Source organism: Notothenia rossii (assembly GCF_949606895.1).
Source record: "Notothenia rossii genome assembly, chromosome: 8".
In the NCBI taxonomy this organism is placed as follows: Eukaryota; Metazoa; Chordata; class Actinopteri; order Perciformes; family Nototheniidae; genus Notothenia; species Notothenia rossii.
In genome coordinates, this window is record NC_136906.1 from 77,911,285 (window position 1) to 77,936,105 (window position 24,821).

The window sequence follows — 24,821 nt, forward strand, 5'->3', positions numbered from 1 at the left end:
TGATGGGAATAAGATTATGAAAATGTAGTTCAACAGATTTAATATGCAAAGGTATCTTTATTGAGAGCAGAAATGTGCAGTATAAGTGAAACAGTGCCTTAAAATGTAATCATTCGTTCAGATTATATTTGAAAAGCAGACATGTGGAATAATTTGATTTCACTGACAGGGAGATTAACATAAGAACGCATGAAATATTCATACTTTCTATTATTACTAGCACTGATTTAAAAAGCAAAAAATAGTGGCCATCACAGAATGATTTAACAAAATTGTTAGACTATGCGTTCCACTTCAGTGAGTGTTGAGAACTCTCAGCTCTGCCTTCACTGATAGAAACACAGGTTCTCATATCTGCCGCTGTTGCCCGTGTTGAGATCTTTCTTGATAACGGTGACACCAGCCCTCCTATCATAATCTGCAACCAGATCTTTTTTGAGAAGCAGGGTGATGGCCTTTATTGGATTGTTGGTTCCTTGTTTCTTGTACCACAGGTTCTCTAGGTTACCTAAATTCCCTTTGTTCAGGTCAACCCTCACTCTCAGGTAATTTTGCCGAAGATATTTCTGACGCTCAACAGCAGTGATGGAGACTTGCAGATCTGTGAGTGCCTTCCTGCGGTCGGTGGTCTGACGGTACCAGATGAAGACCATGCCTCCTTTTACACCTCTGTTGGTATCTTCATCCACACGGATGTAACCTGACCTAAAGTGGGCGTGGTCTGACCGAAAGGAATCAGTGACTCTGACATCACAGATGTAGGTTTGTGCCTCTCTCTTCAGCCAGATGTAGATCCAGTCCCCACCAGCCCCGCGGTTCAGATCACAGGCCACTCTCTCCCAACCAAGACCAAACATTACAGCATCATTGCCTGCAGTGACAGTGATGTCCACTATGGGAGTATCAAACTCTCCAGACCCTTTGACAGACCAAAGGTAGAGCCAACTACCTCCTGCTCCAGAATTGAGATCTTTGTGGATCTTTGTGTACCCTGCATTTGACAAACCAACATCCTGCTGATCGTTCAAGGAAACTTGAACCTTGGTGATGGGCACTGATCCACGTTTGTACCAAAGATAGATGTCCTTTCCTCCTGCTCCTTTGTTCAGATCAAGATCGATTTTGTTGAAGCCTTGTGATCGAAATTGTTGCTCTTCAGCATTATCAAAGGACACTTGAAGTTCTGTGACGTATGTGGCCATTGATGGAATCTGCATTAAAGAAAGATAAATCAACAGTAAACAAAATATGACAAGTTAGCTGGATAACTGCCTTTTCAGGTGATTTCCAATATGATGCTTCAACATTCAAACATCAGTTCTCAGATATAGATCCACATAATGACGTCTAAATGACTTAAGACTTTAACATGAATGCATATGTTATGGCAGAAATGCTGAGACGAGAGGCAGACCTGAAGAGTGCCGCCCGACGGGTCTACGTTTTATTGCTGTGTCAAAAAAATCAAGAATACAACACAACAAAAATACCAAGAGCCTTCCCACTATATCATCATATCACACATGAAGCTCACCGTAAGTCCAAGCAGGAAGACTGGGAGGAGTAGGAAGACGCCTCTAACCCCCATCATCATCATCATCATCATCATCAGTGGGGAGGATGTGGAGGTGGTGAACAGCTACAAGTTCCTGGGAGTGCACAAACACAAGGGACACTGACAGGGTGAACAATGGACAATGTGGAGGAGGTGGCAGAGGGGAGGACGAGGAGGAAGCTGGACAGTATCCTAGAGAACCCCTCTTCAACATCACCACAAGTGTCTAAACCGAGGGTGGGGGGGTGTTCCTATTATACTCACGGCTGCACTTTCCCTTTAAGATATCTGATATCAGGATCGGTGTCTGATCGCCACAGACTAATAACATTTGATTCATATGGTGCATGTGTCAATAAATGTTCTTTAAACATTTAAACATGAACAATGAAGTCTCTCCTGATTGAATTCTATAAGCTGAGTCCCACAAGGTGACATGCAAACTCTACAGGCAAAAAAGTTGCCTTCAAAATGCACGCCTTGTCACAGAAACAGCTCAAGCTTACTCATTTTGTTCAAGACAAATGACTGAGAGGAAGTGAGAAGGGACAAAAACAGCAGAGACTCAGGAGAGAGGGATCGCCACTCACAGACTCCTGCTTTTGACAAATACGCCCTCACTTTTACACACACACACACACACACACACACACACACACACACACACACACACACACACACACACACACACACACACACACACACACACACACACACACACACACACACACACACACACACACACACACACACACACACACACACACACACACCTCTAGACTTATAACTACAGTTGATAGTTCACATACTCAAGGTCAGAAGTCTTTCGCAAACCTTAATATTTTTCTGATTAAATCCATTGAAACTTTCGCCCTCATGACAAATAAGTTGTTATATTTTTGAAATAATTGTTTTATGAAATTCCTTATTAAGGTACATTTTTTAATGTTGTTGAAGTGTTAAGGTTTTTAATAATTACATAATTGAAATGTCATACTTTGTTTTGGGATTGAGATTGATTATACTTTTTTGCACACAGGAATTTGTAATCAGGTAGGTTTGCTCATGACCTGCTGAATGTCTGTCTGTTCACAATGTTCAATATATAGTAGGGATGCACCGAATATTCGGCCACCGAAAATTATCGGCCGAAAATGGTTAAAAAGGCTTTCGGCCGAAAGCCTAAAGGGTTTTAGCACCGAAAAAATATCACCGAATGTCAGAGAACAGGGTTACGTTGATCATACTCCGCATATTTGTCCCGGTGTTTTGATTTCAAGTGGTGGAGTAATCCCGAAGTGGTGAAAGTCTTTGCAGTTACACCCCCTCGAGAAATGTCAGCTGAACACGTTTTACAAATCGCAATCCGCGCCTCTTTCTCTGATATTTTTAAATATCTCCAAGCGGCAGACATGTTGGCTGTGAGCCAGCCGCGAGCATGGTCGCGCGCCGTGCTTGTCGCCGCGTTTTGATTACGTCATCACAACAACACGTTAGGTTACCAAACTTATACTGTAGGTGCATTTGTTGTTGTTGAAGGCCTGGCTGTTACAGTCTTTATTTACACTATGTTGTTGTAGGCCTACTGGCCTAGATGTTTATGCAGTTTTAAAGCACCTTGGCTTTGCTCTGAATGCACTTTGTTGTAGTTATCCTACAGAGAAAAGAAAATGCACTTGACTTGGAATTAATGTACTGTATGCATTCAAAAGTGCTGAATAAATGTTTTATGGACCCATACTAGTGATTATTATTTAAGTTAAGTTTTTCCATAATCAGGTAGCCGAACCACATTGGTAAAAAATGTATACATTATATATATATATATATATATATATTTCTATAGAAATATATATATATATATATATATATATATAGAAATATATATATATATATATAGAAATATATATATATATATAGAAATATATATATATATATAGAAATATATATATATATATTTCTATTAATCATTTTATATATTTCTATTAATCATTTTCGGCCTTTCGGCATTCGGTTTTCTGCCAACTGTTTCCTATTTTCGGTATCGGTTTCGGCCAAGAATTTCCCATTCGGTGCACCCCTAATATATAGAAAATCAACATGTCTGGATATTATATATGTTGGTTGTATGTGAGGCTACAAAAATACGCTTACCGACCAAGATCACATAGAAAAGCATCTGAAATGATCTCTCTATGAAGAAAGGTTGAGCTGAAGTTCAGGTGGACTTTGTATGAAAAAGGGAACGTGTCAAGAGTCTGTGTCTGCCTGCCCTTAACATGTATGCTGGATATTTCTTGGCAGTCAGCTAAACGCCTTCCTCTTCACCAAGACTCTGAAGATAGATGTCAGTTTGTCCACAGGCTAATTGATAGAAAAGGAGGGTGAAACTATAAACCACCACCAAGCATAATCAGAAATTGCTTACAGTAAATATTGTGTACACACATTGTGAACCTACTTTTTATTCTAAATTACATGACTCTTTTTATGCCTTTTTAAATCACTCATGTTAATATATGCATTGTGTATGTCTTCCGGCGCAGACTGAAAACTCATCTCTTTGGACTCCACTTCGAGCGATAGAATTACTAACAAAGCACTTATATACTAATAAAGGACTGGCTTATCTAAAGTTGAGTAGCACTTGAAATGTTTTAGCTCTATGAAACCTGATGTACTTATATGATTCTGTTTTCTTCAAGTTTGTATCTTGTTGGTCGAATAGCGTCAGCTAAATGCAATGTAATGTGTATTTATCGAATATGTATCACGTAAGTATTGCTTTCACCCTCCCAACAAAGTGACCCATAAAAGTTGTTTTTAAACACGTAATCGTTAGTACCATTTTACTGTAAATCCTATTGATGATAAGCAAAGCACATGTTATGAATGCAATCGACAGAAACGAGCGTGGTAGCAATTTAATTAAATTAAACTACACAAAATTGCTTTTAGCGAGACAACAAATAATGAACTGCAATTGAACACAAGAATATAAGACATCATTACATACCTACGATGCTGCGTATGGCATCAAATGTATGCAGATGTTGGCAGATTGAATCAGAGAGTTGGACAATGGCTCGTTCTTTTCGCTATGTGCTTCCCCAACTTGACTTACTTGACAATTAATGATGTCTCTTATAGGGGTCCCTGCCCTATAGTGACAGATGCAAAAATGATTTCTCTGTTGTGATTGGTCAGCGCTTAGAGATGTCCCACCCCTTAGCTCAATGGTTCCCAAACTTTTCTGCAGGGCCCCCCTTTTGCAACTTTGTAATTAATAGAACTGCATCTTCTTATTTAACAAAAGAAAATGAATAATTAAGTCACAAATCACCTTCACAGTGGAATTATAAAAATGATATCTGTGTAATACTTATGGTTGCATATCGTTTGGATTTCAGCTCAGATTTCTGTTCTGCTTTTCATTTCCTGTCATAGATTTTGATTCTTTGAGAGGTTACAAATGAGTCACATGCCAAAGTCACTGAAAAAATAGAAGTATTTATGAAAACATTTAGAGAAATCTGTATTCATACAGTTTACTTTGGTTGCCGTTATTGAATGCAATTGTTTAATAATCATCTCTGAATTGTTTTTGCATTCACAAGTTCATTCTAAGTGGTCAATTCCCCCAGGCTCCTCTGGTGTTACTGCAACCAGCCTTATTAGGGACAACACACTTGAGTTTGAAACCATCTTAGGCTCTCTGTAAAATGTGTGTGTGTGTGAGTCAGTTTGTGGGGGGGGGTTGTTTGTTTGTTTTGCAAATATGAGTGGGGATGCAATATTATTTGATGAAAACCGTTTTTCATCAACTGTGTTGTTCTACCTCAGTAAAAGTCTAATTTTTCAGGTGGTCAAAATGTCTCGGGAACGCCTGAAGTGAATTTTGCTCAATTTGGCACAAACAAGAACTGAAAAACAGAACTAAATGTCTTTGTCTTTAATTCAATTTCCTTATGTTTAACCTTTGTGTTTCTGGGAAGGTGAACGCTTAAGTTGCAGTGAAGTGTTTTTATCAATTCTGTGGAATTCACACACCCTAACAGTTTCCTTGGAAGGACATTGAGAAGGAATTGTGGTGCAAGAAGCAAAAAAGCAGAAATGTGTAACACCCACCCACCCACCCACCCACACACACACATCCTCACATTGTCTCCAACCTCAAAGGCACTATGACCTAAACTGTCATGTCCTGTGAATATTAGTCAGCAGAGGAAACACTGACACCTGGTGGCAGTCTTGCAGTCTTACTGGTTTTCACACACAAGCTATCACAAACACAACATATTAGAGACTCAGAAGTTTGTTAACGACAAGACTAAACATGCTATAACATGTATGCCATGTAAAGCCATAATCAGACAATTTAAATGTAATAAGAAAACCATCATTACATTACGAATCTTATACCTGGAGTTGGTTGTTCACATACACAAGGAGTCTCGCAAACCTCAATATTTTTCTAGTTGAATCCATAAAAATGTAAAAATAATTACATGTCATACTTTGATTGATTTGTGAATGAGATTGATTTGGGGCGGTTGCTGCTCAGTGGGTTAGTGCGCTCATCTTCAGATCAGGGGGCACCGGTTCAATCCCGCCTTGACAGCCTCGCAGTGAGCATGCCGCTGTGTCCTCGGGCAAGACAATTCACCCCAAATTGTTCCTGTGGGTATTGTCAACAGAATTGAATGGAATGAAACCGGATGATGAGTGAAAGTATTGTAAGGATAAAAGTGTCCAGTAAAGTAATGTAAAGCCTCTTTGAGCACCTGGAAAAACGCTACCATGTATTTGATCCCTTGCAGATTTTGTAAGTTTGCTCACTTAAAAATACATTAACAGTCTATGATTGTAATGGTAAGTTTATATAAACAGTGAGTGTAAGAATATAAAAAAGAAAATCCAGAAATCGACATTAGGCTATATAAAACAGGGGTGTCATACTCAATTTCATCACGGGCCACATCAGCATTATGGCTGCACTCAAAGGGCCGGTTGTAACTTTAAGACTATATAGATATACAACATATATAAAATAATGTATTATATTACATTATTGCCTCTGCATTGGATTATTATCGGATAGAGTAATAACTTCATCATTAACTACGTCTGAAGGCAAAAGTCTAGGGCAAATAATTGCAAGTCTCTTCAGTGCGCATGTCACAAAATGAGATGCATTGTGGCCCACAATTTGCCAATAAACTATATGTCCCACAATTTGTGGGACATGTAGTTTATTGGTAACGTGCTTCTGTAAAGCGGCATGTAACCGTATAATAAACGTATTATATTCTTTGCAACATAAAATGAAGTCGCGGGCCGGATTTGGCCCCCGGGCCTTGAGTTTGACACCCCTGATATAAAAGATAAAAATGTATTTGCATTTAACTGTCACCACCGTCAAGCATGGAGGTGGAAACATTATGATTTGGGGGTGTTTCTCTGCTAAGGGGACAGGACCACTTCCCTGCATCGAGGAGAGGATGTACGGGCCATGTACCGTGAAAATATTGGCCTATAACCCCCCTCTTCCAGCCGGAATATGATCAGAATTTTAACAATTTAAGCTCTCCCACCCCCCTCTTTTTATCTTTGATTGTATTAATCTGTGTGAATCTGTTCTGTCCTGTTTTTCATTTTCACCCTGCTGCTGTTAAACTACTAATGTTGTGACTCGACAGATATGTTAGGTTTAGTTATGTTTTTTAGTTTTGTGTTTTGATCTTGTCACTTCCTGTTTTTATTTTGAAAGTAATCTTTCCTCTCATTCCAGATCCCACATTTCCTGCCTTTGTGTGTTTCCCGCCCTTGAGATTGCTTGGCCCCGCCCTGATAGTTTTCACCTGTGCCCATCCCCCTCACCTATATATAGCCCTGGTGTTTCTTTGTTCCTTTGTCAGTTTGTTATGTTTCATGTCGTGAGAGCCTGGGCCTTTTGGACTCCTGATACCTACCTTGAGATTTAAACCTTTTGCCAAGTGAGTTTTTGTGTTGCTGTACAACTTAGCTTTGGCTATTTAACTGCTTTCTATTTTTTGAAAGTACGATTTAGTTTTTGTTATTAAAGAACATTCTATTTTTGGACAACTGTCTTCGAGTCCTGCTTTTGGGTCCTGCGTCCTGTGTCTCGGTTCATAACAACTGAATTTCCCCACAGGGATTAATAACGGTCCATATTATCTTATCTTACTATAAGAACTTACTGGATGTTTTGAGAATGTCATATTAGGAAAAACCATACAAGGAAATAAACCTGCACTCTTGTAAGGCTAATAGGTCACTTTATTTAGTAAAATACAAAACAATCAAATGTGCAGAAGAAAAAGCAATACTGCAAGTGAGAATTAATTTGATAAAACCTTCATTATGCCCACACTGTAAGTATTAAGAATTCAGTAAATCTCCAACATGTCTGAACCTTTTTCACGATCCACCTCTAGAGGGACTCACATGTTTTGCTGTACTCTCACTTAGATGCAATTTAGCCAAACACAACTGTATCCTCTGCTGCGGAGGCAGCAGAGGAAGAGGAGGGAGGAGGGAGCTCCCACAGTGCTGTACTGTAGGTCACTGCTTGATCATCATCATCATGAAGGTGAGCCTGCAGGGAAATAAAACTGATTATGCATAAAGGAGTTCTGAAAGCCCTGATTTTGCTGCCATTTAACAACTTAAAGGGGCTGATGTTCAGGTGTATATCAGTATGTAGTGTCTCTACTTTAAAGAGTCCTCCCCTGCTGATGTTCAGGTGTATATCAGTATGTAGTGTCTCTACTTTAAAGAGTCCTCTCCTGCTGATGTTCTGGTGTATATCAGTATGTAGTGTCTCTACTTTAAAGAGTCCTCTCCTGCTGATGTTCAGGTGTATATCAGTATGTAGTGTCTCTACTTTAAAGAGTCCTCTCCTGCTGATGTCCAGGTGTATATCAGTATGTAGTGTCTCTACTTTAAAGAGTCCTCTCCAGCTGATGTGCAGGTGTATATCAGTTAGTAGTGTCTCTACTTTAAAGAGTCCTCTCCTGCTGATGTTCAGGTGTATATCAGTATGTAGTGTCTCTACTTTAAAGAGTCCTCTCCTGCTGATGTTCAGGTGTATATCAGTATGTAGTGTCTCTACTTTAAAGAGTCCTCTCCTGCTGATGTTCAGGTGTATATCAGTATGTAGTGTCTCTACTTTAAAGAGTCCTCTCCAGCTGATGTGCAGGTGTATATCAGTATGTAGAGTCTCTACTTTAAAGAGTCCTCTCCTGCTGATGTTCAGGTGTATATCAGTATGTAGTGTCTCTACTTTAAAGAGTCCTCTCCTGCTGATGTCCAGGTGTATATCAGTATGTGCTGCAGCACCTCTTTTCACCCTCTGTCTGAAACCAGAGCCAAGTCTGCTCTGATTGGTTAGCTGGCCAGCTCTGTTGTGATTGGTCAACCGCTTAGAGATGTCCCGACCCTCACGATCAATGTGTTTCAGTGCTAGCCAATACGAGTTTGGGTGTTACATAGTGATGTCACTATGTTCCAGAAGTAAAAATGGAGGGGTCTCAGGCACAAATATTTATTTATACATTAAAATGCCTTTACAGACCATTTACATGCACTAAAATTATATAATGCTTAGATTCTAAACCATATCAATAGATTATTCCTTTACTAACATCATCAGTATAACCAACAGAAATCTTACCCTGGCTTTACTGCTGCTCTTCCTGGTGTAGCTGATGGGGGCGTCGGAAGCACCATCTTCAGGATCAGCCTACACAAATAAAATATATTAATATTGTTTATTAGTGCGAATGCTGTGCAACATTTAACTTTTCTTTTCACGGTTTTTGTAGCTTAAAGCAGCTACAGAGACCATTCAACTAATAACATATTCAGCTTTTTCTGCATGTTCAGCTAAATTCAGCAACAAATGTACACAGTTTACAGCATTCACACACTTTCAGCAGGAAATTCATTTTTTAGTTATTATTGTTGCAGTGAAATAAACATAAAATCTGCTCCATAACATGCAGTATTAATGTGACCTACTTTTATTCCTAATGATCCATAACATCTTTCTTCAATTTGCATTTATCAAATTTGGCTAGGGATGATTATCTAATGTAAATATTATAAATAATCCGAGAACTTAAAATAATTAAACCTCACCACCTTGCTAACTTTGTTGTTCTACAAGTGTGGAAATGGACACCAGGATAAATGTTTTCTATTAGTGCCAGACCATTAAATACCCGGGCCGATATATCAGCCAACATATACAGTATAAATATAACGATATATTGGTACCATTGTACAGTACAAAGAAATTGCACTTTCTACTGTACAATGGTACCAATATATCGTTTCACACAAAATGTGTGTAAGGTAATTAACCCGTTAAACCCGAAAGGTCTCTAATCCGGGTGTGGCGGGTAGTTTTTTTCACGAAACTCTCTCAGGTCTTCTTATTATTTAAAAACGTATTAATGTCTCATACCAGATTAACGGGAAGAATCTCAGCTAACTGACGATATGAACCATTTTTACCAAAACAAAACACGTCTCATAAGAAGCGTCTAAATGACCCCTGAGCGAAAAAATGCTAACACACTTGGCACAGAAATCAAGGTAAAGATACCCTTATTACTTATCGTAACTGCACATACAAGATATCCGATTAAAGCTGAGACTCCAAAGATTATATAGACATTAGTATCATCACTGAGCGATCAGAACTCGCGACAGGGGAAGCAAACACAGACATCACAACACGTAGCATTACGGAGCAAACACGGGAGATCGTCTCACCTTAGCTGTTATTCTGATCAAAAGTCGTGTTTAATGGCATTAAAACGATACAAACGCTGCTGAGGGTTAATCCATAGGTTAATCCAATGTGTCTGTCACTTTGAAACAATTTATTGATAATCCATAATTCAATTATGTAAAAATCTGAGAATAAATATTAGCTGCTAATGGTAGCCACCAGAGTGTATGCAGCTTCCGTTTTTGGCTACGCGTCACTCTCACTCCTTATTTGGTAACGTGTGTGCGTATATGGGACTCCCTCTTGATTCTATTGGCTTTAGCGGTTAAAAAGAGATGTCAAAAGAGATGTCAATCATCAAAATCGAACGAGGGGGGCCAGAGATAGGTCAAATGACCCCAGAAGTGTTTTTTTTGTGCTAAATCTCTCTAAAAAAGGTCAAATGTCATTTGTTTTGCATCAATCTTGATACAGGGTACTTATGTTATAGTTTGGATTCCTAAAGCTTTCAATGGCATTAAAACGTCTACCACCCCATCATTCAAGGGTGGTTTTCACTATAAGTAATTTATCTTTTTTGGATGGACACTATCATTACATTTTTTTTACTCTGTTTAATATGAATTTACTTTAAAATAAAAACATCTACATTGATTCTGACACTTCTACATCCAACTCACAGATGTAACCTTGCTTTGAGGAAAAACCTAGGGCCAACAGGGTGGGTGGAGGGGGTCAGGAGAACGGGATTGAGCTGATAACCCAGGGGCACAACAGAGGACCAGGAAGGGGTCTCGGGCGGACGGCCCGGGGGCAAGGCAGAGTTCGAGGAGGGGCAAGGGCCACAGTGGGCAAACTTAAGGGGCCGAGCATGAGGGCGAACGCAGCGGCAGCAAGAGTCAGGGGGCCGGGTCCGAGGGCGAGGACCGCGGCCGGCAAAGTCAGAGGGTGGGCTTGGGGGCGAAGACCGCGGCACTCAGGGGGCCGGGCTCAAGGGTGAAGACCGCGGCACTCAGGGGGCCGAGCTCGAGGGCTAGGACCGGGCAGGACCCGGTGTCGACCGGACAGGTGTCGGCAAGATCCCCCACGGAAGAGGAAAAGGAGCTGGCAGGACCCCCGGCGAGACAGGTGATGGTGGGGCCTCCAACGGAACAGGACAAGGGGTTGGCAGGACCCCCGGCAGAAGAGTTGTCGGCGGGACCCCCAGAGACACAGGACACAGGGTTGGCAGGACCCCCGGCAGAAGAGTTGTTTGCGGGACCCCTAGAGGCACAGGACACAGGGTTGGCAGGACCCCCAGCAGAAGAGTAGTCGGCGGGACCTCCAACGGGACAGGACATAGGGTTGGCAGGACCACCGGCAGAAGAGTAGTCGGCGGGGCCCCCAACGGGACAGGACATGGAGTTGGCAGGACCCCCGGCAGGAGAGCAGTCGACGGGGCCCCCAACGGGACAGGACATGGAGTTGGCAGGACCCCCGGCAGGAGAGCAGTCGGCGGGAGCTCCAACGGCACAGGACACAGGGTTGGCAGGACCCCTGTCAGAAGACTAGTCGGCGGGACCCCCAACGGGACAGGACATAGGGTTGGCAGGACCCCCGGCGGAAGGGTAGTCGGCAGGACCCCCAACGGGACAGGACATCGGGTTGGTAGGACATGGAGTTGGCAGGACCCCTGGCAGGAAAGTAGTCGGCGGGACCCCCAACGGGACAGGACATAGAGTTGGCAGGACCCCCAGTGGAACCTCCAACGGCACAGGACATTGGGTTGGTAGGACATGAAGTTGGCAGGACCCCCGGCAGGAAAGTAGTTGGCGGGACCCCCAACGGGACAGGACATAGGGTTGGCAGGACCCCCGGCAGAAGAGTAGTTGGCGGGGCCCCCAACGGGACAGGACATGGAGTTGGCAGGACCCCCGACAGGAGAGCAGTCGACGGGGCCCCCAACGGGACAGGACATGGAGTTGGCAGGACCCCCAGCGGAACCTCCAACGGCACTTCAGTAGGGACTTGAGTTGGGACTTGAGTAGGGACTGGAGAGGGAAGTCGAGAGGGAAGTCGAGAGGGAAGTCGAGAGGAGACTCGAGAGGGTTACTCGAGAGGTGACTCGAAATGGGACTCGGGAAGGGACTCGAGGAGGGACTAGGGAAGGGACCATGGCTGCTGGGACCAGAACCGGGGCTGAAACCATGGATGCTTGGGCCAGAACTGGGGCCGGAACCATGGCTGCTGGGGCCGGAACCATGGCTCTTGGGGCTCGGGCTGCTAGCCTGGACTTGCGGCTCCTTCGTTTAGGAGCCGTTTGGAGGCTCCGTGGACCTCCAAAAGCCAGACGAGTTCCAGAGAACGGCTCCTGGACAGGGGCAGGAACTGGGGCAGAAGCAAGGGTTGACTCCAAACGGAACACACCGAGGCGTGTGGTGTCATATTGGGAGGCAGGGAGCTAGCTTGCCTGAGGCTAGCAGGCAGGGGATAACACACCGAGAGGAAATTCAAAATCCAGCCAGGTAAGAATTTCACCACGCCTGGTCTCTCCGTAGCAATCTGGCGCACCTCTGCCAGAGCAGCCTCTCGCTGCTGAACCCCGGACGCTCCCCTCCATCGATCAGAGCAGTAAGTCAAAGAATAGGATAAATCCAATAATTCCTGCTCAAAAGGATCTGCTGGGCCCATATCTGGTTGGTTCGTTCTGTTACGGTAGAGCGAAGGAAGCAGGACCCAAATGCAGATTAAACTGATTATTCCTTTATTTCAAGGATAATGAATAGAACTTGGACAGACAGAACATTCACCGGTGAACACAGTCAACAACAAAAGACGAACCAACACTGAACACAGGAAGAGACGAGACTAAATACAGGGAGAGGTAATCACAAGACGAGAAACAGCTGGGCAGGGGAGAGGAAACACAAGGGCGACAGGTGAACACAATCAGACAATTAGACACACCAGGGAAACTAACGACAGGGAGGACAAACACAGGAAGAAGGACCAGACAATATACAAGGAGGAAAACATCCATAACCAGACATACAAAACTAAAAACGTGACTTAACACAAGAATCGTGACACAGTCAAGGGCCTTTGCCCACCTAACCATTGTTTTTATGGGTGAACCTCCCATTGATTGATGTCAGACATCTCATTTCGTTTTTCTACACCTCACACTCTCCAAAACCAAACACCCCTTCAAAAGAAAAGCCCTATAGATGTAATGCTACTTGAACTTATACTACTACGTACATCTGATATGTAACTCCTTCAGTCTACTTTCAGCTGCACAAACTATTCAACTATTAACTTATTCAGCTATTTCAGGACAATGAGGCTATACATGTTGTTTATACCTTTTTTTTAAACCTTTTCTTTTAAATATTAAGCTTCTTCACATTTTTTCCTACTCTTCCAGTTTAACATTTCACTTTAAAGTTTTCAACAAAGTCATTGCAATGCATTTGAGCTGTAACAATTTGGATTCAAATCATTTCACTTTTCTACATTTCTCCGCCAGGTTCAGCAACACACATTTTGTAGCTAAAAGCAGCTACCATTCAACTAATAACGTATTCAGCTTTTTCTGCATTTTCAGCAACAAATGTTCACAGTTTACAGCATTTGCACGCATTTTCAGTTGGAAATGCATTTTCTAGTTTTAGTTGCTGTACAGGTTTCATCGTATTCAACATCCATGCATTGTAATCGATGGCAACAGTCCAAATAAAAGACTGCCATTATTAGACCTTTAACCCTGTGGTCATTTTGAGGCTGTTGTGTTGATTTGGTATTTTGTTTTTTAAATCACATTTTGATCTTGCTGCCTCAGAAACTCCTACTTTCTGTTTAAAAAAAGTAAGATCAACTTTGATGGTTAAATTCAAAATGAAAAGTGAATAACAAAATGTTTAAACTCACCACGTTGTCATCCGTCTGCGTTTCATTCCCTAAACAGAATTCAAAAGAGAGTTGATTTTAACTTCCACAGTTCAAATCCATGTTGATCAAAAGCTTGTTGTTTGTAAAGTATAATGTGTGAATGTCCTCACCTTGAGTCCTCTTCCGTCTGATGACAGCCACAGTGATTATTGTGAGTGCTGCAACACCCACGATCACAACGATGATCCACCACCACCAACCTGGAAGAGAGGAGTTAGAAGAGTTACATATACTCAGAGGTTTTTATCTCTTTGTCTTTAAACTCTGAATCAACAACATGTCTTCTGGCTATTTTACATCAGTAAAAAGTAACTTAAACAGCTCAGTATGTTCTCACCTGAGGACTGAGGCCTGTAGGGAAACAGATGTTCTTCTCTTGTGTACTTATCAGTTACTGCACAAGTAAACAACTTAGAACTTGGTGTGTAACCATAAAGAGAAGTCTGAAATGTCACAGAGGCAGAGCAGGAAGACTGTGATGTCTTCATCTCTCTGTTGTCTTTATCAATATCTCGACCCTGAAGCAGCCACTTCACTGAGAGTCTACAGTCTCCACGTCTCGTCACAGAGCAGCTTAACGTCACCTCATCATTGTCCTGATGTTCAGTCACTGAAGATGCAGATATTGTGAGAGAAAGACCACAAGAGTAATATTAACTTCATCACTGTAATCATAATTATTGTAATGCTTCAGTGTATTGTTTTAACCTGACAGTTTGAAAACATGATGATGTAAATACTCACTGTTAACAACAGACAGATAAACAGGAGAGCCTGGACCTTGTTGTTGTCCTGATCTGAACTGTCTGCCGATGTAAAGACCAGCATCCTCCTCTGTGACCTTCTTTAGAACCAGAGAACATTTCTCTGTAACTCTCAGTCTGTCTGATTTAGCGTTGGCTTCTTCTTTAATCTCCCCATGTTCAACCAGCTCTACTGCTGCAGAACCTCTTGAATCACTGAAGATCCAGGTAGTACTGTTACACTCATCCTGATCATGTATCACATTGTCAGAAGGCAAAGTTACTTCATCTCCAGCTCTGACTATGAAGGAGAGATATTTCCCATTTGCTGCTGTTGAACAACACAGACAGAGTTCACTAAAGTCACCACGTCACAAACACAACTCATCATTCTCAGTTAAAGGAACAGTACGTAGTAAAGTACCGTTAGTGATATTAAAGCTGTTGTATTTAAAGTGTGTTCTCTGCATCCTCACCTGGAAAGTGGAGCAGCAGCATCAGGAATGAAGACATCATGATCCTTCTGAATTCAGACATCGTGCTTCTCTCTCGGTCTCTGGCTCTCGACTGTCAGAGTCTCTGACCTGCTGCTTCTTTATTTCTCTTCTGAGAACCGGAATAGTGTTTCTGTGAGAATGTGGTTATCAACAGCAGCAGAGCTCTGGAGGTTTTAGATTCTGATACTGACCAGATAAGATACGTGCTTAAAGCAAAACCGCGCAGAGAATGTAGCCTACATATAGCATTATATATTAGGTAGTTGTTGGTGTATTATTACTATTATGAATTATTCGTTTCCATAAATACTTGCAGTATGGTTTTTTTATATCACTTGTATCAGAAAACAGACTTGCTAATGGTGTTTGAATGCACACACAGTGGTCTGAGACCTGGTGGTTTTTCTATGTGAATTGCACCTCTGAGAACCAAGATAGAGGTTTTGTTTTGGCAGCAGCAGCAGAGCTCTGCAGGTCTAAACCACTGATGTTGACCAGATACAAAACAGAGACATGAGAAATAGAAAGTGACTCTAAGTGAACTCTAATTAATGACTTTTTAAAACTTGTACCCGCATGTTGTTCTGAAATGCTTAATAAAACTAACAAGTTTGATCTGAGCTATTGTCATGCTCTGCACACTGAACTTATGAATCTTTGGTCCCTTTAAGAAGACACAAATGTCTCTAGTGAGGCATACCGGTTAAAGTCTTTTAATAAACACGCTGCAGATACAAAACTTTCTGAAGATGCAAAATGAATCTGTCTGTGCCCTGACGGGTGAAACACTGCGGTCCTGCCAGCCTCGACTTCGGAAAACACAGTCAAGCCAGCATCCGTGTTGTTTTGCGGTGCGCGAATATCCTATGCATTACGGTAGCGGCCTGGAAAAACTGCCTTCAAAATAAAAGTGCTTACTCGGTCAATAACAATTATACCAAACATATTAACATATGCACTATATAGGCCTAATGTGATCAATAATAATGTAAGTTTTGCTGTTACATGTGTAAATGAGCTGTGTGGTTGCCCTAACATCATTGGCTACCATTTCCTGCGTAATGAAAAGTTTTCCGCACTCTCCCGGGAATATCTTGTTGTGACTCGACAGATATGTTAGGTTTAGTTATGTTTTTACTCTAGTTTTTTGTTTTGATCTTGCCACTTCCTGTTTTTATTTTGAAAGTAATCTTTCCTCTCATTCCAGATCCCACATTTCCTGCCTTTGTGTGTTTCCCGCCCTTGAGATTGCTTGGCCCTGCCCTGATTGTTTTCACCTGTGCCCATCCCCCTCACCTATATATAGCCCTGGTGTTTCTTTGTTCCTTTGTCAGTTCGTTATGTTTCATGTCGTGAGAACCTGGGCCTTTTTGACTCCTGATACCTACCTTCATCGGTCTGCGACCTTCAGCACTCACTGGATCGTTTCACAACTGAGTGTGAAGCGGCTGGGATGAGGATCAGCACCTCCAAATCTGAGGCCATGGTTCTCAGCAGGAAACCGATGGACTGTCCACTCCAAGTAGGGAATGAGTCCTTACCCCAAGTGAAGGAGTTCAAGTATCTCGGGGTCTTGTTCTCGAGTGAGGGAACAATGGAGCGTGAGATGGGTCCTAGAATCGGAGCAGCGGGAGCGGTACTGCAGTCGCTTTACCGCACCGTTGTGACAAAAAGGGAGCTGAGCCAGAAGGCAGAGCTCTCTGTCTACCGGGCCATTTTCATTCTACCCTCACCTATGGTCATGAAGGATGGGTCATGACCGAAAGAACGAGATTGCGGGTACAAGCTGCTGAGATGGGTTTTCTCCGCAGGGTGGCTGGTGTCTCCCTTAGGGATAAGGTGAGAAGTTCGGTCATCCGGGAGGGACTCGGAGTTGAACCGCTCCTCCTTCGCGTCGAAAGGAGCCAGTTGAGGTGGTTCGGGCACCTAGTTAGGATGCCACCTGGGCGCCTCCCTAGGGAGGTGTTCCAGGCACGTCCAGCTGGGAAGAGCCCAAGGGTTAGGGAATGCTCCGGTTTTTGGACAAAATTAACATGGGATCACTCCGGTCAATGTACGTACTTCGTCTCACTGGAATATTAATGGCCAGATTGAATACAACATCGACCCAATTTCTCCGGTCAATGACAGGAGAGTTTTGAAAGTGACAAAACACTGTTCCACACATTTAAAAACACTTAATCAATGTTTACCCAGGATCCATGCACCTTCCCTGGCTTGTAAAATGTGGTGATGCGCCCTGGAGGTATCCTACTATTTAAAACATGGATACACTCATGTACACCATTCATAGGGTTCCCTAACACAATGCACATAGTCTGGAGCTCACTGTGGTCCTGCACAAGCTTTAATCAGGCTTGTCCATTTGCCTATCAGTTTGTTAACGAAACGGACAGATCCACCGTTTTCCCCCTAAAAATTATTTTTAATCGTTGTCTTTGCATTTAAATGATGGATGCTATCATCCACATGGTTCCTTAACACAACGCACATCGTCTGGAGCTCACTGGGGTCCTGCATATGCTTTAATCCGGCGTTTTAACACTTTTTCCCCACGAAAATGATTTTTAAACACTTTTATGGGGCTATATAAATCAAATTCCGGGTAATGCGGAGCACAATTGTACCTTTTACTATTTAAATGTATTTGTATTATATATCTTTGGGCTATAAAAGTGACCTTTTTAGATGACTTTGTCAGTTTATGGAGCTTATCCCACAAATCCTGGAGGTTCAAGGCCGAATTTGGCCAGAGGCCCCCCACCCGTGGAAAGAAAAAAAAATGAAAGAAAACGGTCAATTATATCTTAAAATAATCAAAAATGAAGTTTTGAAAAATTCTCGAAAAAATGACTGAGTGCCAACGGAGAAGGGGCTCAGAGATGCTCAACACTTCGGCGCTTCGGGCCGAAGCCCCGGACACTTTTCCACCCCCCCGTTGCAACTTACAACGGAGAGGGGAATCCAAGCCTCCCCAACTCTGTCCAAAAAATTCGTTCATCATTTTCAGACTACTGTCCGCACAAAATCTGAAACCCGGTTTTTGAGAGGACTCAGAAAAAAACCGGCTGTGTAACTTCATGGAGGAATTCATCCGCTGTATGAGCACTCTGGCTCGGATACACTTGTTGCCCGGAGACCCCCCAGCATGGTTCTTACCAAACTTTAAGTTTTTGAACTGGGCTCTGGAGGAATGCAATGGGAGTTGCCAGGGTACTCTACCCGCCTCATGAGGCACTATTTTCGGATACATTTTAACACTTTTAGCCCTTTTTTATGGTTCTCCCAAAAAATAACTGACTTTTTCTGAGTGTGGAGGAATGCAAGGGGAGTTGTCAGGGGACTCTACCCGCCTTATGAGGCACTATTTTCGGATACATTTTAACACTTTTAGCCCTTTTTTATGGTTCTCCAAAAAAATAACTGACTTTTTCTGAGTGTGGAGGAATGCAAGGGGAGTTGTCAGGGGAATCTACCCGCCTTATGAGGCACTATTTTCGGATACATTTTTACACTTTTAGCCCTTTTCTATGGATCGCCAAAAAAACAACTTAGACTTTTTCTGAGTCTGGAGGAATGCAAGGGGAGTTGTCAGGGGACTCTACCTGCATTATGAGGCACTATTTTCGGATACTTTTTTTCATTTTCACCCCTTTTTCTTTGGATCTCCAAAAAGTTAACTCAGACCTTTTTCTGATTTCTCACTGATCGAATGGCAAACGTGACCCGCCATCTGAGGGCCTCCGCCGGCCCGGCCTCGTGCCAGTGCTCTGGCGGTCGGTTCCTCCGAACTGCGGGTTCGACTCTGGTGGCTGGGAGGGACGAGGGAACCGTCGGAGGGGTCTGCTGGAGGCTCCTGCTGGAGTCCTGCGTTTCACCGGGACCTGGCTCGAAAAACTCGGAACCCTAACTCCAGTGCGGTGTGGCGGCCTCGCCCTGTATGTCCACCATGCGCCTCCGGGTACCTGACTCCCCTGCCTCCTCCGTTTGCTGCGTGTGCTGCGTGGGGGTAACCCTGCGTGTCCGTTACCCTGCGTGTCTCTTACCTCCCGGGCCGACCAATATGAAGCGTTTGTGTGAAAAAACCTGTTTACCTGTATTAGGAAGCCGAGCTGGAGCTACTTCGGGGGTCTGTGAGCAGCCACAGAGAGGTGCTTTTCCTGGTCTATTTCATGGAAGTCTGACATGAGCAGAGTGTGCATGTTTTGAAACTAATACACCCACGCTTAGCATGCTATTTTAGGGTATAAATCTTATCTTATCACCATGGATGTACCTGTATTTAAAAAAAAAGCTTACAGCACCGGGTATTCCCAGGCGGTCTCCCATCCAAGTACTGACCCGGCCCGACCCTGCATTACTATGGGTCTCTGAAACAATCAGACTTTTACCACACTGTTAGCAGGCTTTAATCAGATTTTTAGCACTCTTTTCCCCGCAGAAACTAGTTTAAATCAAAATATTTTTAATCATTATTTTTGCATTTAAATGATTTATTTTATCATTAATATGGTTCCTTAACACATTGCACATAGTCTGGAGCTCACTGGGGTCCTGCATATGCTTTAATCAGGCTTGTCCATTTGGCCATTCAAATGTTAACGAAACGGACGGATTTTCGTCCATTTGGCTATCCGAATGTTAACGAAACGGACAGACTTCCGTGTGCATCCGCGGCTGTCGGATTAAAACAGTTTAATACGCTTTTACCACTCACGCAGCCAGGATTCCTGCTCCTTTCCTGGGTTACAAAGTGAGGTGACGCAGCCTGTCCTCTGGGGCAGCCTGCTCCTCTCTGGCTACTGTCCACATGCAAGCATTCTTCCAGGTAATGTCTGAGAGTCATTTCAAATGGTTTCAAACTGCTCTGGGTGTGCGCCATCCGTGGAGTCTCCCCGCCTTTCAGAGACCTATTGCTGGGTAAAAAAAGCCATGTGCTCCGCCCCCTGGATCTCTGCATGTGTGTGTGCCTGTGAGTCTCTGGCTACTGTCCACATGCCCGCATTATGAGGCACTATTTTTCGGATACATTTTCTCATTTTCACCACTTTTCCCTGGGTAAAATTAGGTCTGTCACTTTGGCTAACCGCACCACTGTCGGTTGTCTCCCGAGAGTGGACATCCATTGCCCCTAAATAGGGGTAGGGATTATATATCTCAACATTGACCCAATTTCTCCGGTCAATGACGGGAGAGTTTTGAAAGTGACAAAACACTGTTCCACACATTTAAAAACAATTAAACAATGTTTACCCAGGATTCAGGCACCTTCCCTGGCTTGTAAAATGCGGTGATGCGCCCTGGAGGTATCCTACTATTTAAAACATGTATACCCAGGATTCAATCACTTTTCCTGGCTGTGAAGCATTCTGTTCTCTAGGTGCAGTCTGGGTGCAAGAGCCATGTGCTGCGAGGAGCTCTCTGGGTGCACTCTGTGGGGTCTCGTATCCCGCTCCTCTCTGGCTCTACTCCACGCCTCTATTCACAGCACTTTCCCCAGGTTTCAGAGACTTATTGCTGGGTAAAAAAGCCATGTGCATCGCCCTGGATCTCTGCATGTGTGTGTGCCTGTGAGTCTGAGACCCTAACAGCTGTTTTTACCTGCTTGTCCATTTCGTGAGTCAAATGTTAACGAAATGGACAGACTTCCGTGCACATCAGCGGCTGTCGGATTAAAACAGTTTAATGCACTTTTAACACTCAGGTACCCAGGATTCCTGTTCCTTTCCTGGGTTACAAAGTGAGGTTACGCAGCCTGTCCTCTGGGTGCGCTCTGTGGGGGAGTATCGCAGCCTGCTTCTCCGGGGTGCTGCAGAGTCATTTTCAGGCTCCTCTCCACAGTTGTTCCCCTAAAAAATATTTTTAATCATTATATATATAATATCTATATATAGATATATAAATATAGCCATCTTATAGTAGGCTATACTATTTGGTTGATCATTGATCGATCGTGACCTAGTAAGATATTAACAGGGTTCACATGAAAGGGCTGATCAAGTCTTACATGTTGATATCAAGTCTTATCATCCCCTGTTGCGCCATATCCTTATCAGGGCTTTATTTGGTTTATCATTGACCGATCGTGACTGAGTAAGATATTAACAAGGGGTTATATTTGGTTTATCATTGACCAATCATGACCTAATAAAATATTAACAGGGTCACATCAAAGGGGCTTATCTGTCGCTACAGGGCAATGTTCGCACAAACAAGTCATAAAAGATAAGGGGTTCAAAGGTCAGAATAGATAAGAGGGTCAAAGGTCTGATTTCAGAGTTACAGGTGCCACTTTAAAGGGATTTTGGAGGTGGGAATTCCGGTTTTGGGGGGCGGGACTTCCTGTTTGTGAGGTGGGACTTCCAGTTTATAGGGTCATAAATCATTCCTTATCAAAATTCAACATAAGTGGGTGTCTTATAACTACTCCCCTTCTTATCTTTAATTGTATTAATCTATGTGAATCTGTTCTGTCCTGTTTTTCATTCTTACCCTCTTGCTGTTAAACTACTGAATTTCCCCACAGTGATTAATAACGGTCCATCTAATCTTATCTTACTTTAAGAACTTACCTGATGTTTTGAGAATGTCATACTAGCAAAAACAATCCAAGTAAATACACCTGCACTCTAATAAGTTACTTTATTTAGTAAAATACAAAACAATCAAATGTGCAGAAGAAAAAGCAATACTCTTTAAAACAGTAATAAAAAAAGCCAGAATCAATTTGATAAAACCTTCATTATGCCCACACTGTAAGTATTAAGAATACAGTAAATCTCCAACATGTCTGAACCTTTTTCACGATCCACCTCTAGAGGGACTCATATGTCTTGCTGTACTCTCACTTTGATGCAATTTAGCCAAACACAACTGTATTATTTATTTGTTTGATTTGTTGACGGTGGCATAGAGGAGGCTGGAGTCAGCAGAGGAAGAGGAGGGAGCTCTCACAGTGCTGTAGGTCACGGCTTGATCTTCATCATGAAAGTGAGCCTGCAGGGAAATAAAACTGATTATGCATAAAGGGGTTCTGAAAGTCCTGCTTTTGCTGCCATTTAACAACATGCGATATTATCGTACCGTGAGTTTTTGGTATCGTTACATCCCTAGCATTTAGTGTCTCTACTTTAAAGAGTCCTCTCCTGCTGATGTTCAGGTGTATATCAGTATGTAGTGTCTCTACTTTAAAGAGTCCTCTCCTGCTGATGTTCAGGTGTATATCAGTATGTAGTGTCTCTACTTTAAAGAGTCCTCTCCTGCTGATGTTCAGGTGTATATCAGTATGTAGTGTCTCTACTTTAAAGAGTCCTCTCCTGCTGATGTTCAGGTGTATATCAGTATGTAGTGTCTCTACTTTAAAGAGTCCTCTCCTGCTGATGTTCAGGTGTATATCAGTATGTAGTGTCTCTACTTTAAAGAGTCCTCTCCTGCTGATGTCCAGGTGTATATCAGTATGTGCTGCAGCACCTCTTTTCACCCTCTGTCTGAAACCAGAGCCCAGTCTGCTCTGATTGGTTAGCTGGCCAGCTCTGTTGTGATTGGTCAACCGCTTAGAGATGTGTTTCAGTGCTAGCCAATGCGAGTTTGGGTGTTACATAGTGATGTCACTATGTTCCAGAAGTAAAAATGGAGGCGTTTCCGGCACAAATATTAATTTATACATTAAAATGCCTTTATAGACCATTTACATGCACTAAAACTATATAATGCTTAGATTCTCAATCATATCAATAGATTCTTCCTTTACTAACATCATCAGTATAACCAACAGAAATCTTACCCTGACTTTACTGCTGCTATTCCTGGTGTAGCTGATGGAGGCGTAGGAAGCACCATCTTCAGGATCAGCCTACACAAATCAAATATATTTTGATTATTCATTATTATTGTTGCAGTGAAATAAACATAAAATCTATAACATATATGTAACATACAGCGTTAAAGTGACCTACTATAATACCTATTTAATGTAATACTAGTTGCTGTATAGGTTTCATCGTATTCAACATCCATGCATTGTAATCAATGACAACAGTCCTAATAAAATACTGCCATTATTACACCTTTAACCCTGTGGTCATTTTGAGACTGTTGTGTTGAAAACAAATGTAATAAAAAAAAGTTTAAACTCACCACGTTGTCATCCGTCTGCGTTTCATTCCCTAAACAGAATTCAAAAGAGAGTTGATTTGAACTTCCACAGTTAAGATCCATGTTCATCAAAAGCTTGTTGTTTGTAAAGTATAATGTGTGAATGTCCTCACCTTGAGTCCTCTTCCGTCCGATGACAGCCACAGTGATTGTTGTGAGTGCTGCAACACCCACGATCACAACGATGATCCACCACCACCAACCTGGAAGAGAGAAGTTAGAAGAGTTCCATATACTCAGAGGTTTTTATCTCTTTGTCTTTAAACTCTGGATCAACAACATGTATTTTCAACTGAGGACCAGGGGCGGATCTAGAAAAATATTCATGGGGTGGCAAGAGGGTGGCAGGAGAATTTCAGTGGTGGCATCCCCTGGCAGAAGTATATGCTGATTTAATCGCAGTCATATCTATTAATGTTAGTTGGAAAGCCACAATATTAATATTTTAACTAAATAACATTTGGTGACACTATTGTGGCACATCAGTAAAGCCTTAAATATAAATATATAAGATGGCAGACTTAATTTAATTAATCATCCGTGAGCAGAGCATCAAGTTGGCATGCCTATTACAGCTGAATGAGGCGATTACCATCGTGTTCAGCAAAACGCCTCACAAACTTATTAAGATTTAAAGCTATGGTGCATTTTGATTCAATGCTGAGTACAGCCTGAAGAACATATCGAGGATTAAAAAACTAATGTCACAGCAGGACTTAGAAAAGCTTGTCCATGCTTTTATCTTTAGTAGACTCGACTACTGCAATAGTGTATTCACAGGGCTCGAGGGCTGACAAAGAAATCTATCAGAAAGCTGCAGCTGATTCAGAACGCTGCTGCACGTGTCCTCCTCACTAACACTAAAAGAGTGGATCACATCAGTCCGGTTCTGAAATCTTTACATTGGCTTCCAGTCGGCCAAAGAATTGATTTTAAAGTAGCTACAATTGCTAGTTTTTAAATCATTACATGGTTTAGGAACAAAGTATATTGTTGAACTCCTACATAATTACGAGCCATCAAGGTGCCTCAGGTCTTCTGGGACGGGTCTGCTATCGGTTCCGAGAGTGAAAACAAAAAAAGGAGAGACAGCATTTAGCTATTATGCCCCGACACTCTGGAATAAACTACCGAAATCATGCACGTCCGCAGAAACGCTTACTATTTTTAAATCGAGACTA

General features: G+C 42.4%; 2 protein-coding genes and 1 long non-coding RNA gene across 5 annotated transcripts; all 3 read right to left on the reverse strand.

Moving 5' to 3' along the window:
* Positions 1-37: 37 nt before the first annotated feature.
* LOC307015482 (uncharacterized protein) lies at positions 38-5,045 on the reverse strand. 3 transcript variants are annotated; one of them, XM_079644123.1, is made up of 3 exons: positions 4,576-5,045; positions 1,535-1,649; positions 38-1,211 (listed from the first exon to the last, which is right to left on the reverse strand). In XM_079644123.1, exons 2-3 carry the CDS (start codon positions 1,607-1,609, stop codon positions 327-329), a joined length of 960 nt encoding a protein of 319 aa, XP_079500249.1. In that variant the 5' UTR covers positions 1,610-1,649; positions 4,576-5,045; the 3' UTR covers positions 38-326. The 3 variants fall into 3 exon arrangements, with proteins under 3 accessions (XP_079500249.1, XP_079500247.1, XP_079500248.1); XM_079644121.1 differs by having other exon boundaries at positions 4,572-5,043; XM_079644122.1 differs by lacking the exon at positions 4,576-5,045 and adding an exon at positions 2,803-2,998.
* Positions 5,046-7,925: 2,880 nt separating this feature from the next.
* LOC307016833 (uncharacterized protein) lies at positions 7,926-15,872 on the reverse strand. The gene is made up of 7 exons (XM_079646157.1): positions 15,466-15,872; positions 14,991-15,320; positions 14,584-14,856; positions 14,357-14,446; positions 14,226-14,254; positions 9,252-9,320; positions 7,926-8,174 (listed from the first exon to the last, which is right to left on the reverse strand). The coding sequence occupies exons 1-7, from the start codon at positions 15,524-15,526 to the stop codon at positions 8,055-8,057; spliced, it is 972 nt and encodes a 323-aa protein (XP_079502283.1). The 5' UTR covers positions 15,527-15,872; the 3' UTR covers positions 7,926-8,054.
* Positions 15,873-22,207: 6,335 nt separating this feature from the next.
* LOC307016834 lies at positions 22,208-23,846 on the reverse strand. Its single transcript, XR_013801926.1, has 4 exons — positions 23,754-23,846; positions 23,623-23,651; positions 23,270-23,338; positions 22,208-22,482 (listed from the first exon to the last, which is right to left on the reverse strand). It is a non-coding gene; the product is annotated as an uncharacterized lncRNA (long non-coding RNA).
* Between the last annotated feature and the right edge of the window lie 975 nt (positions 23,847-24,821).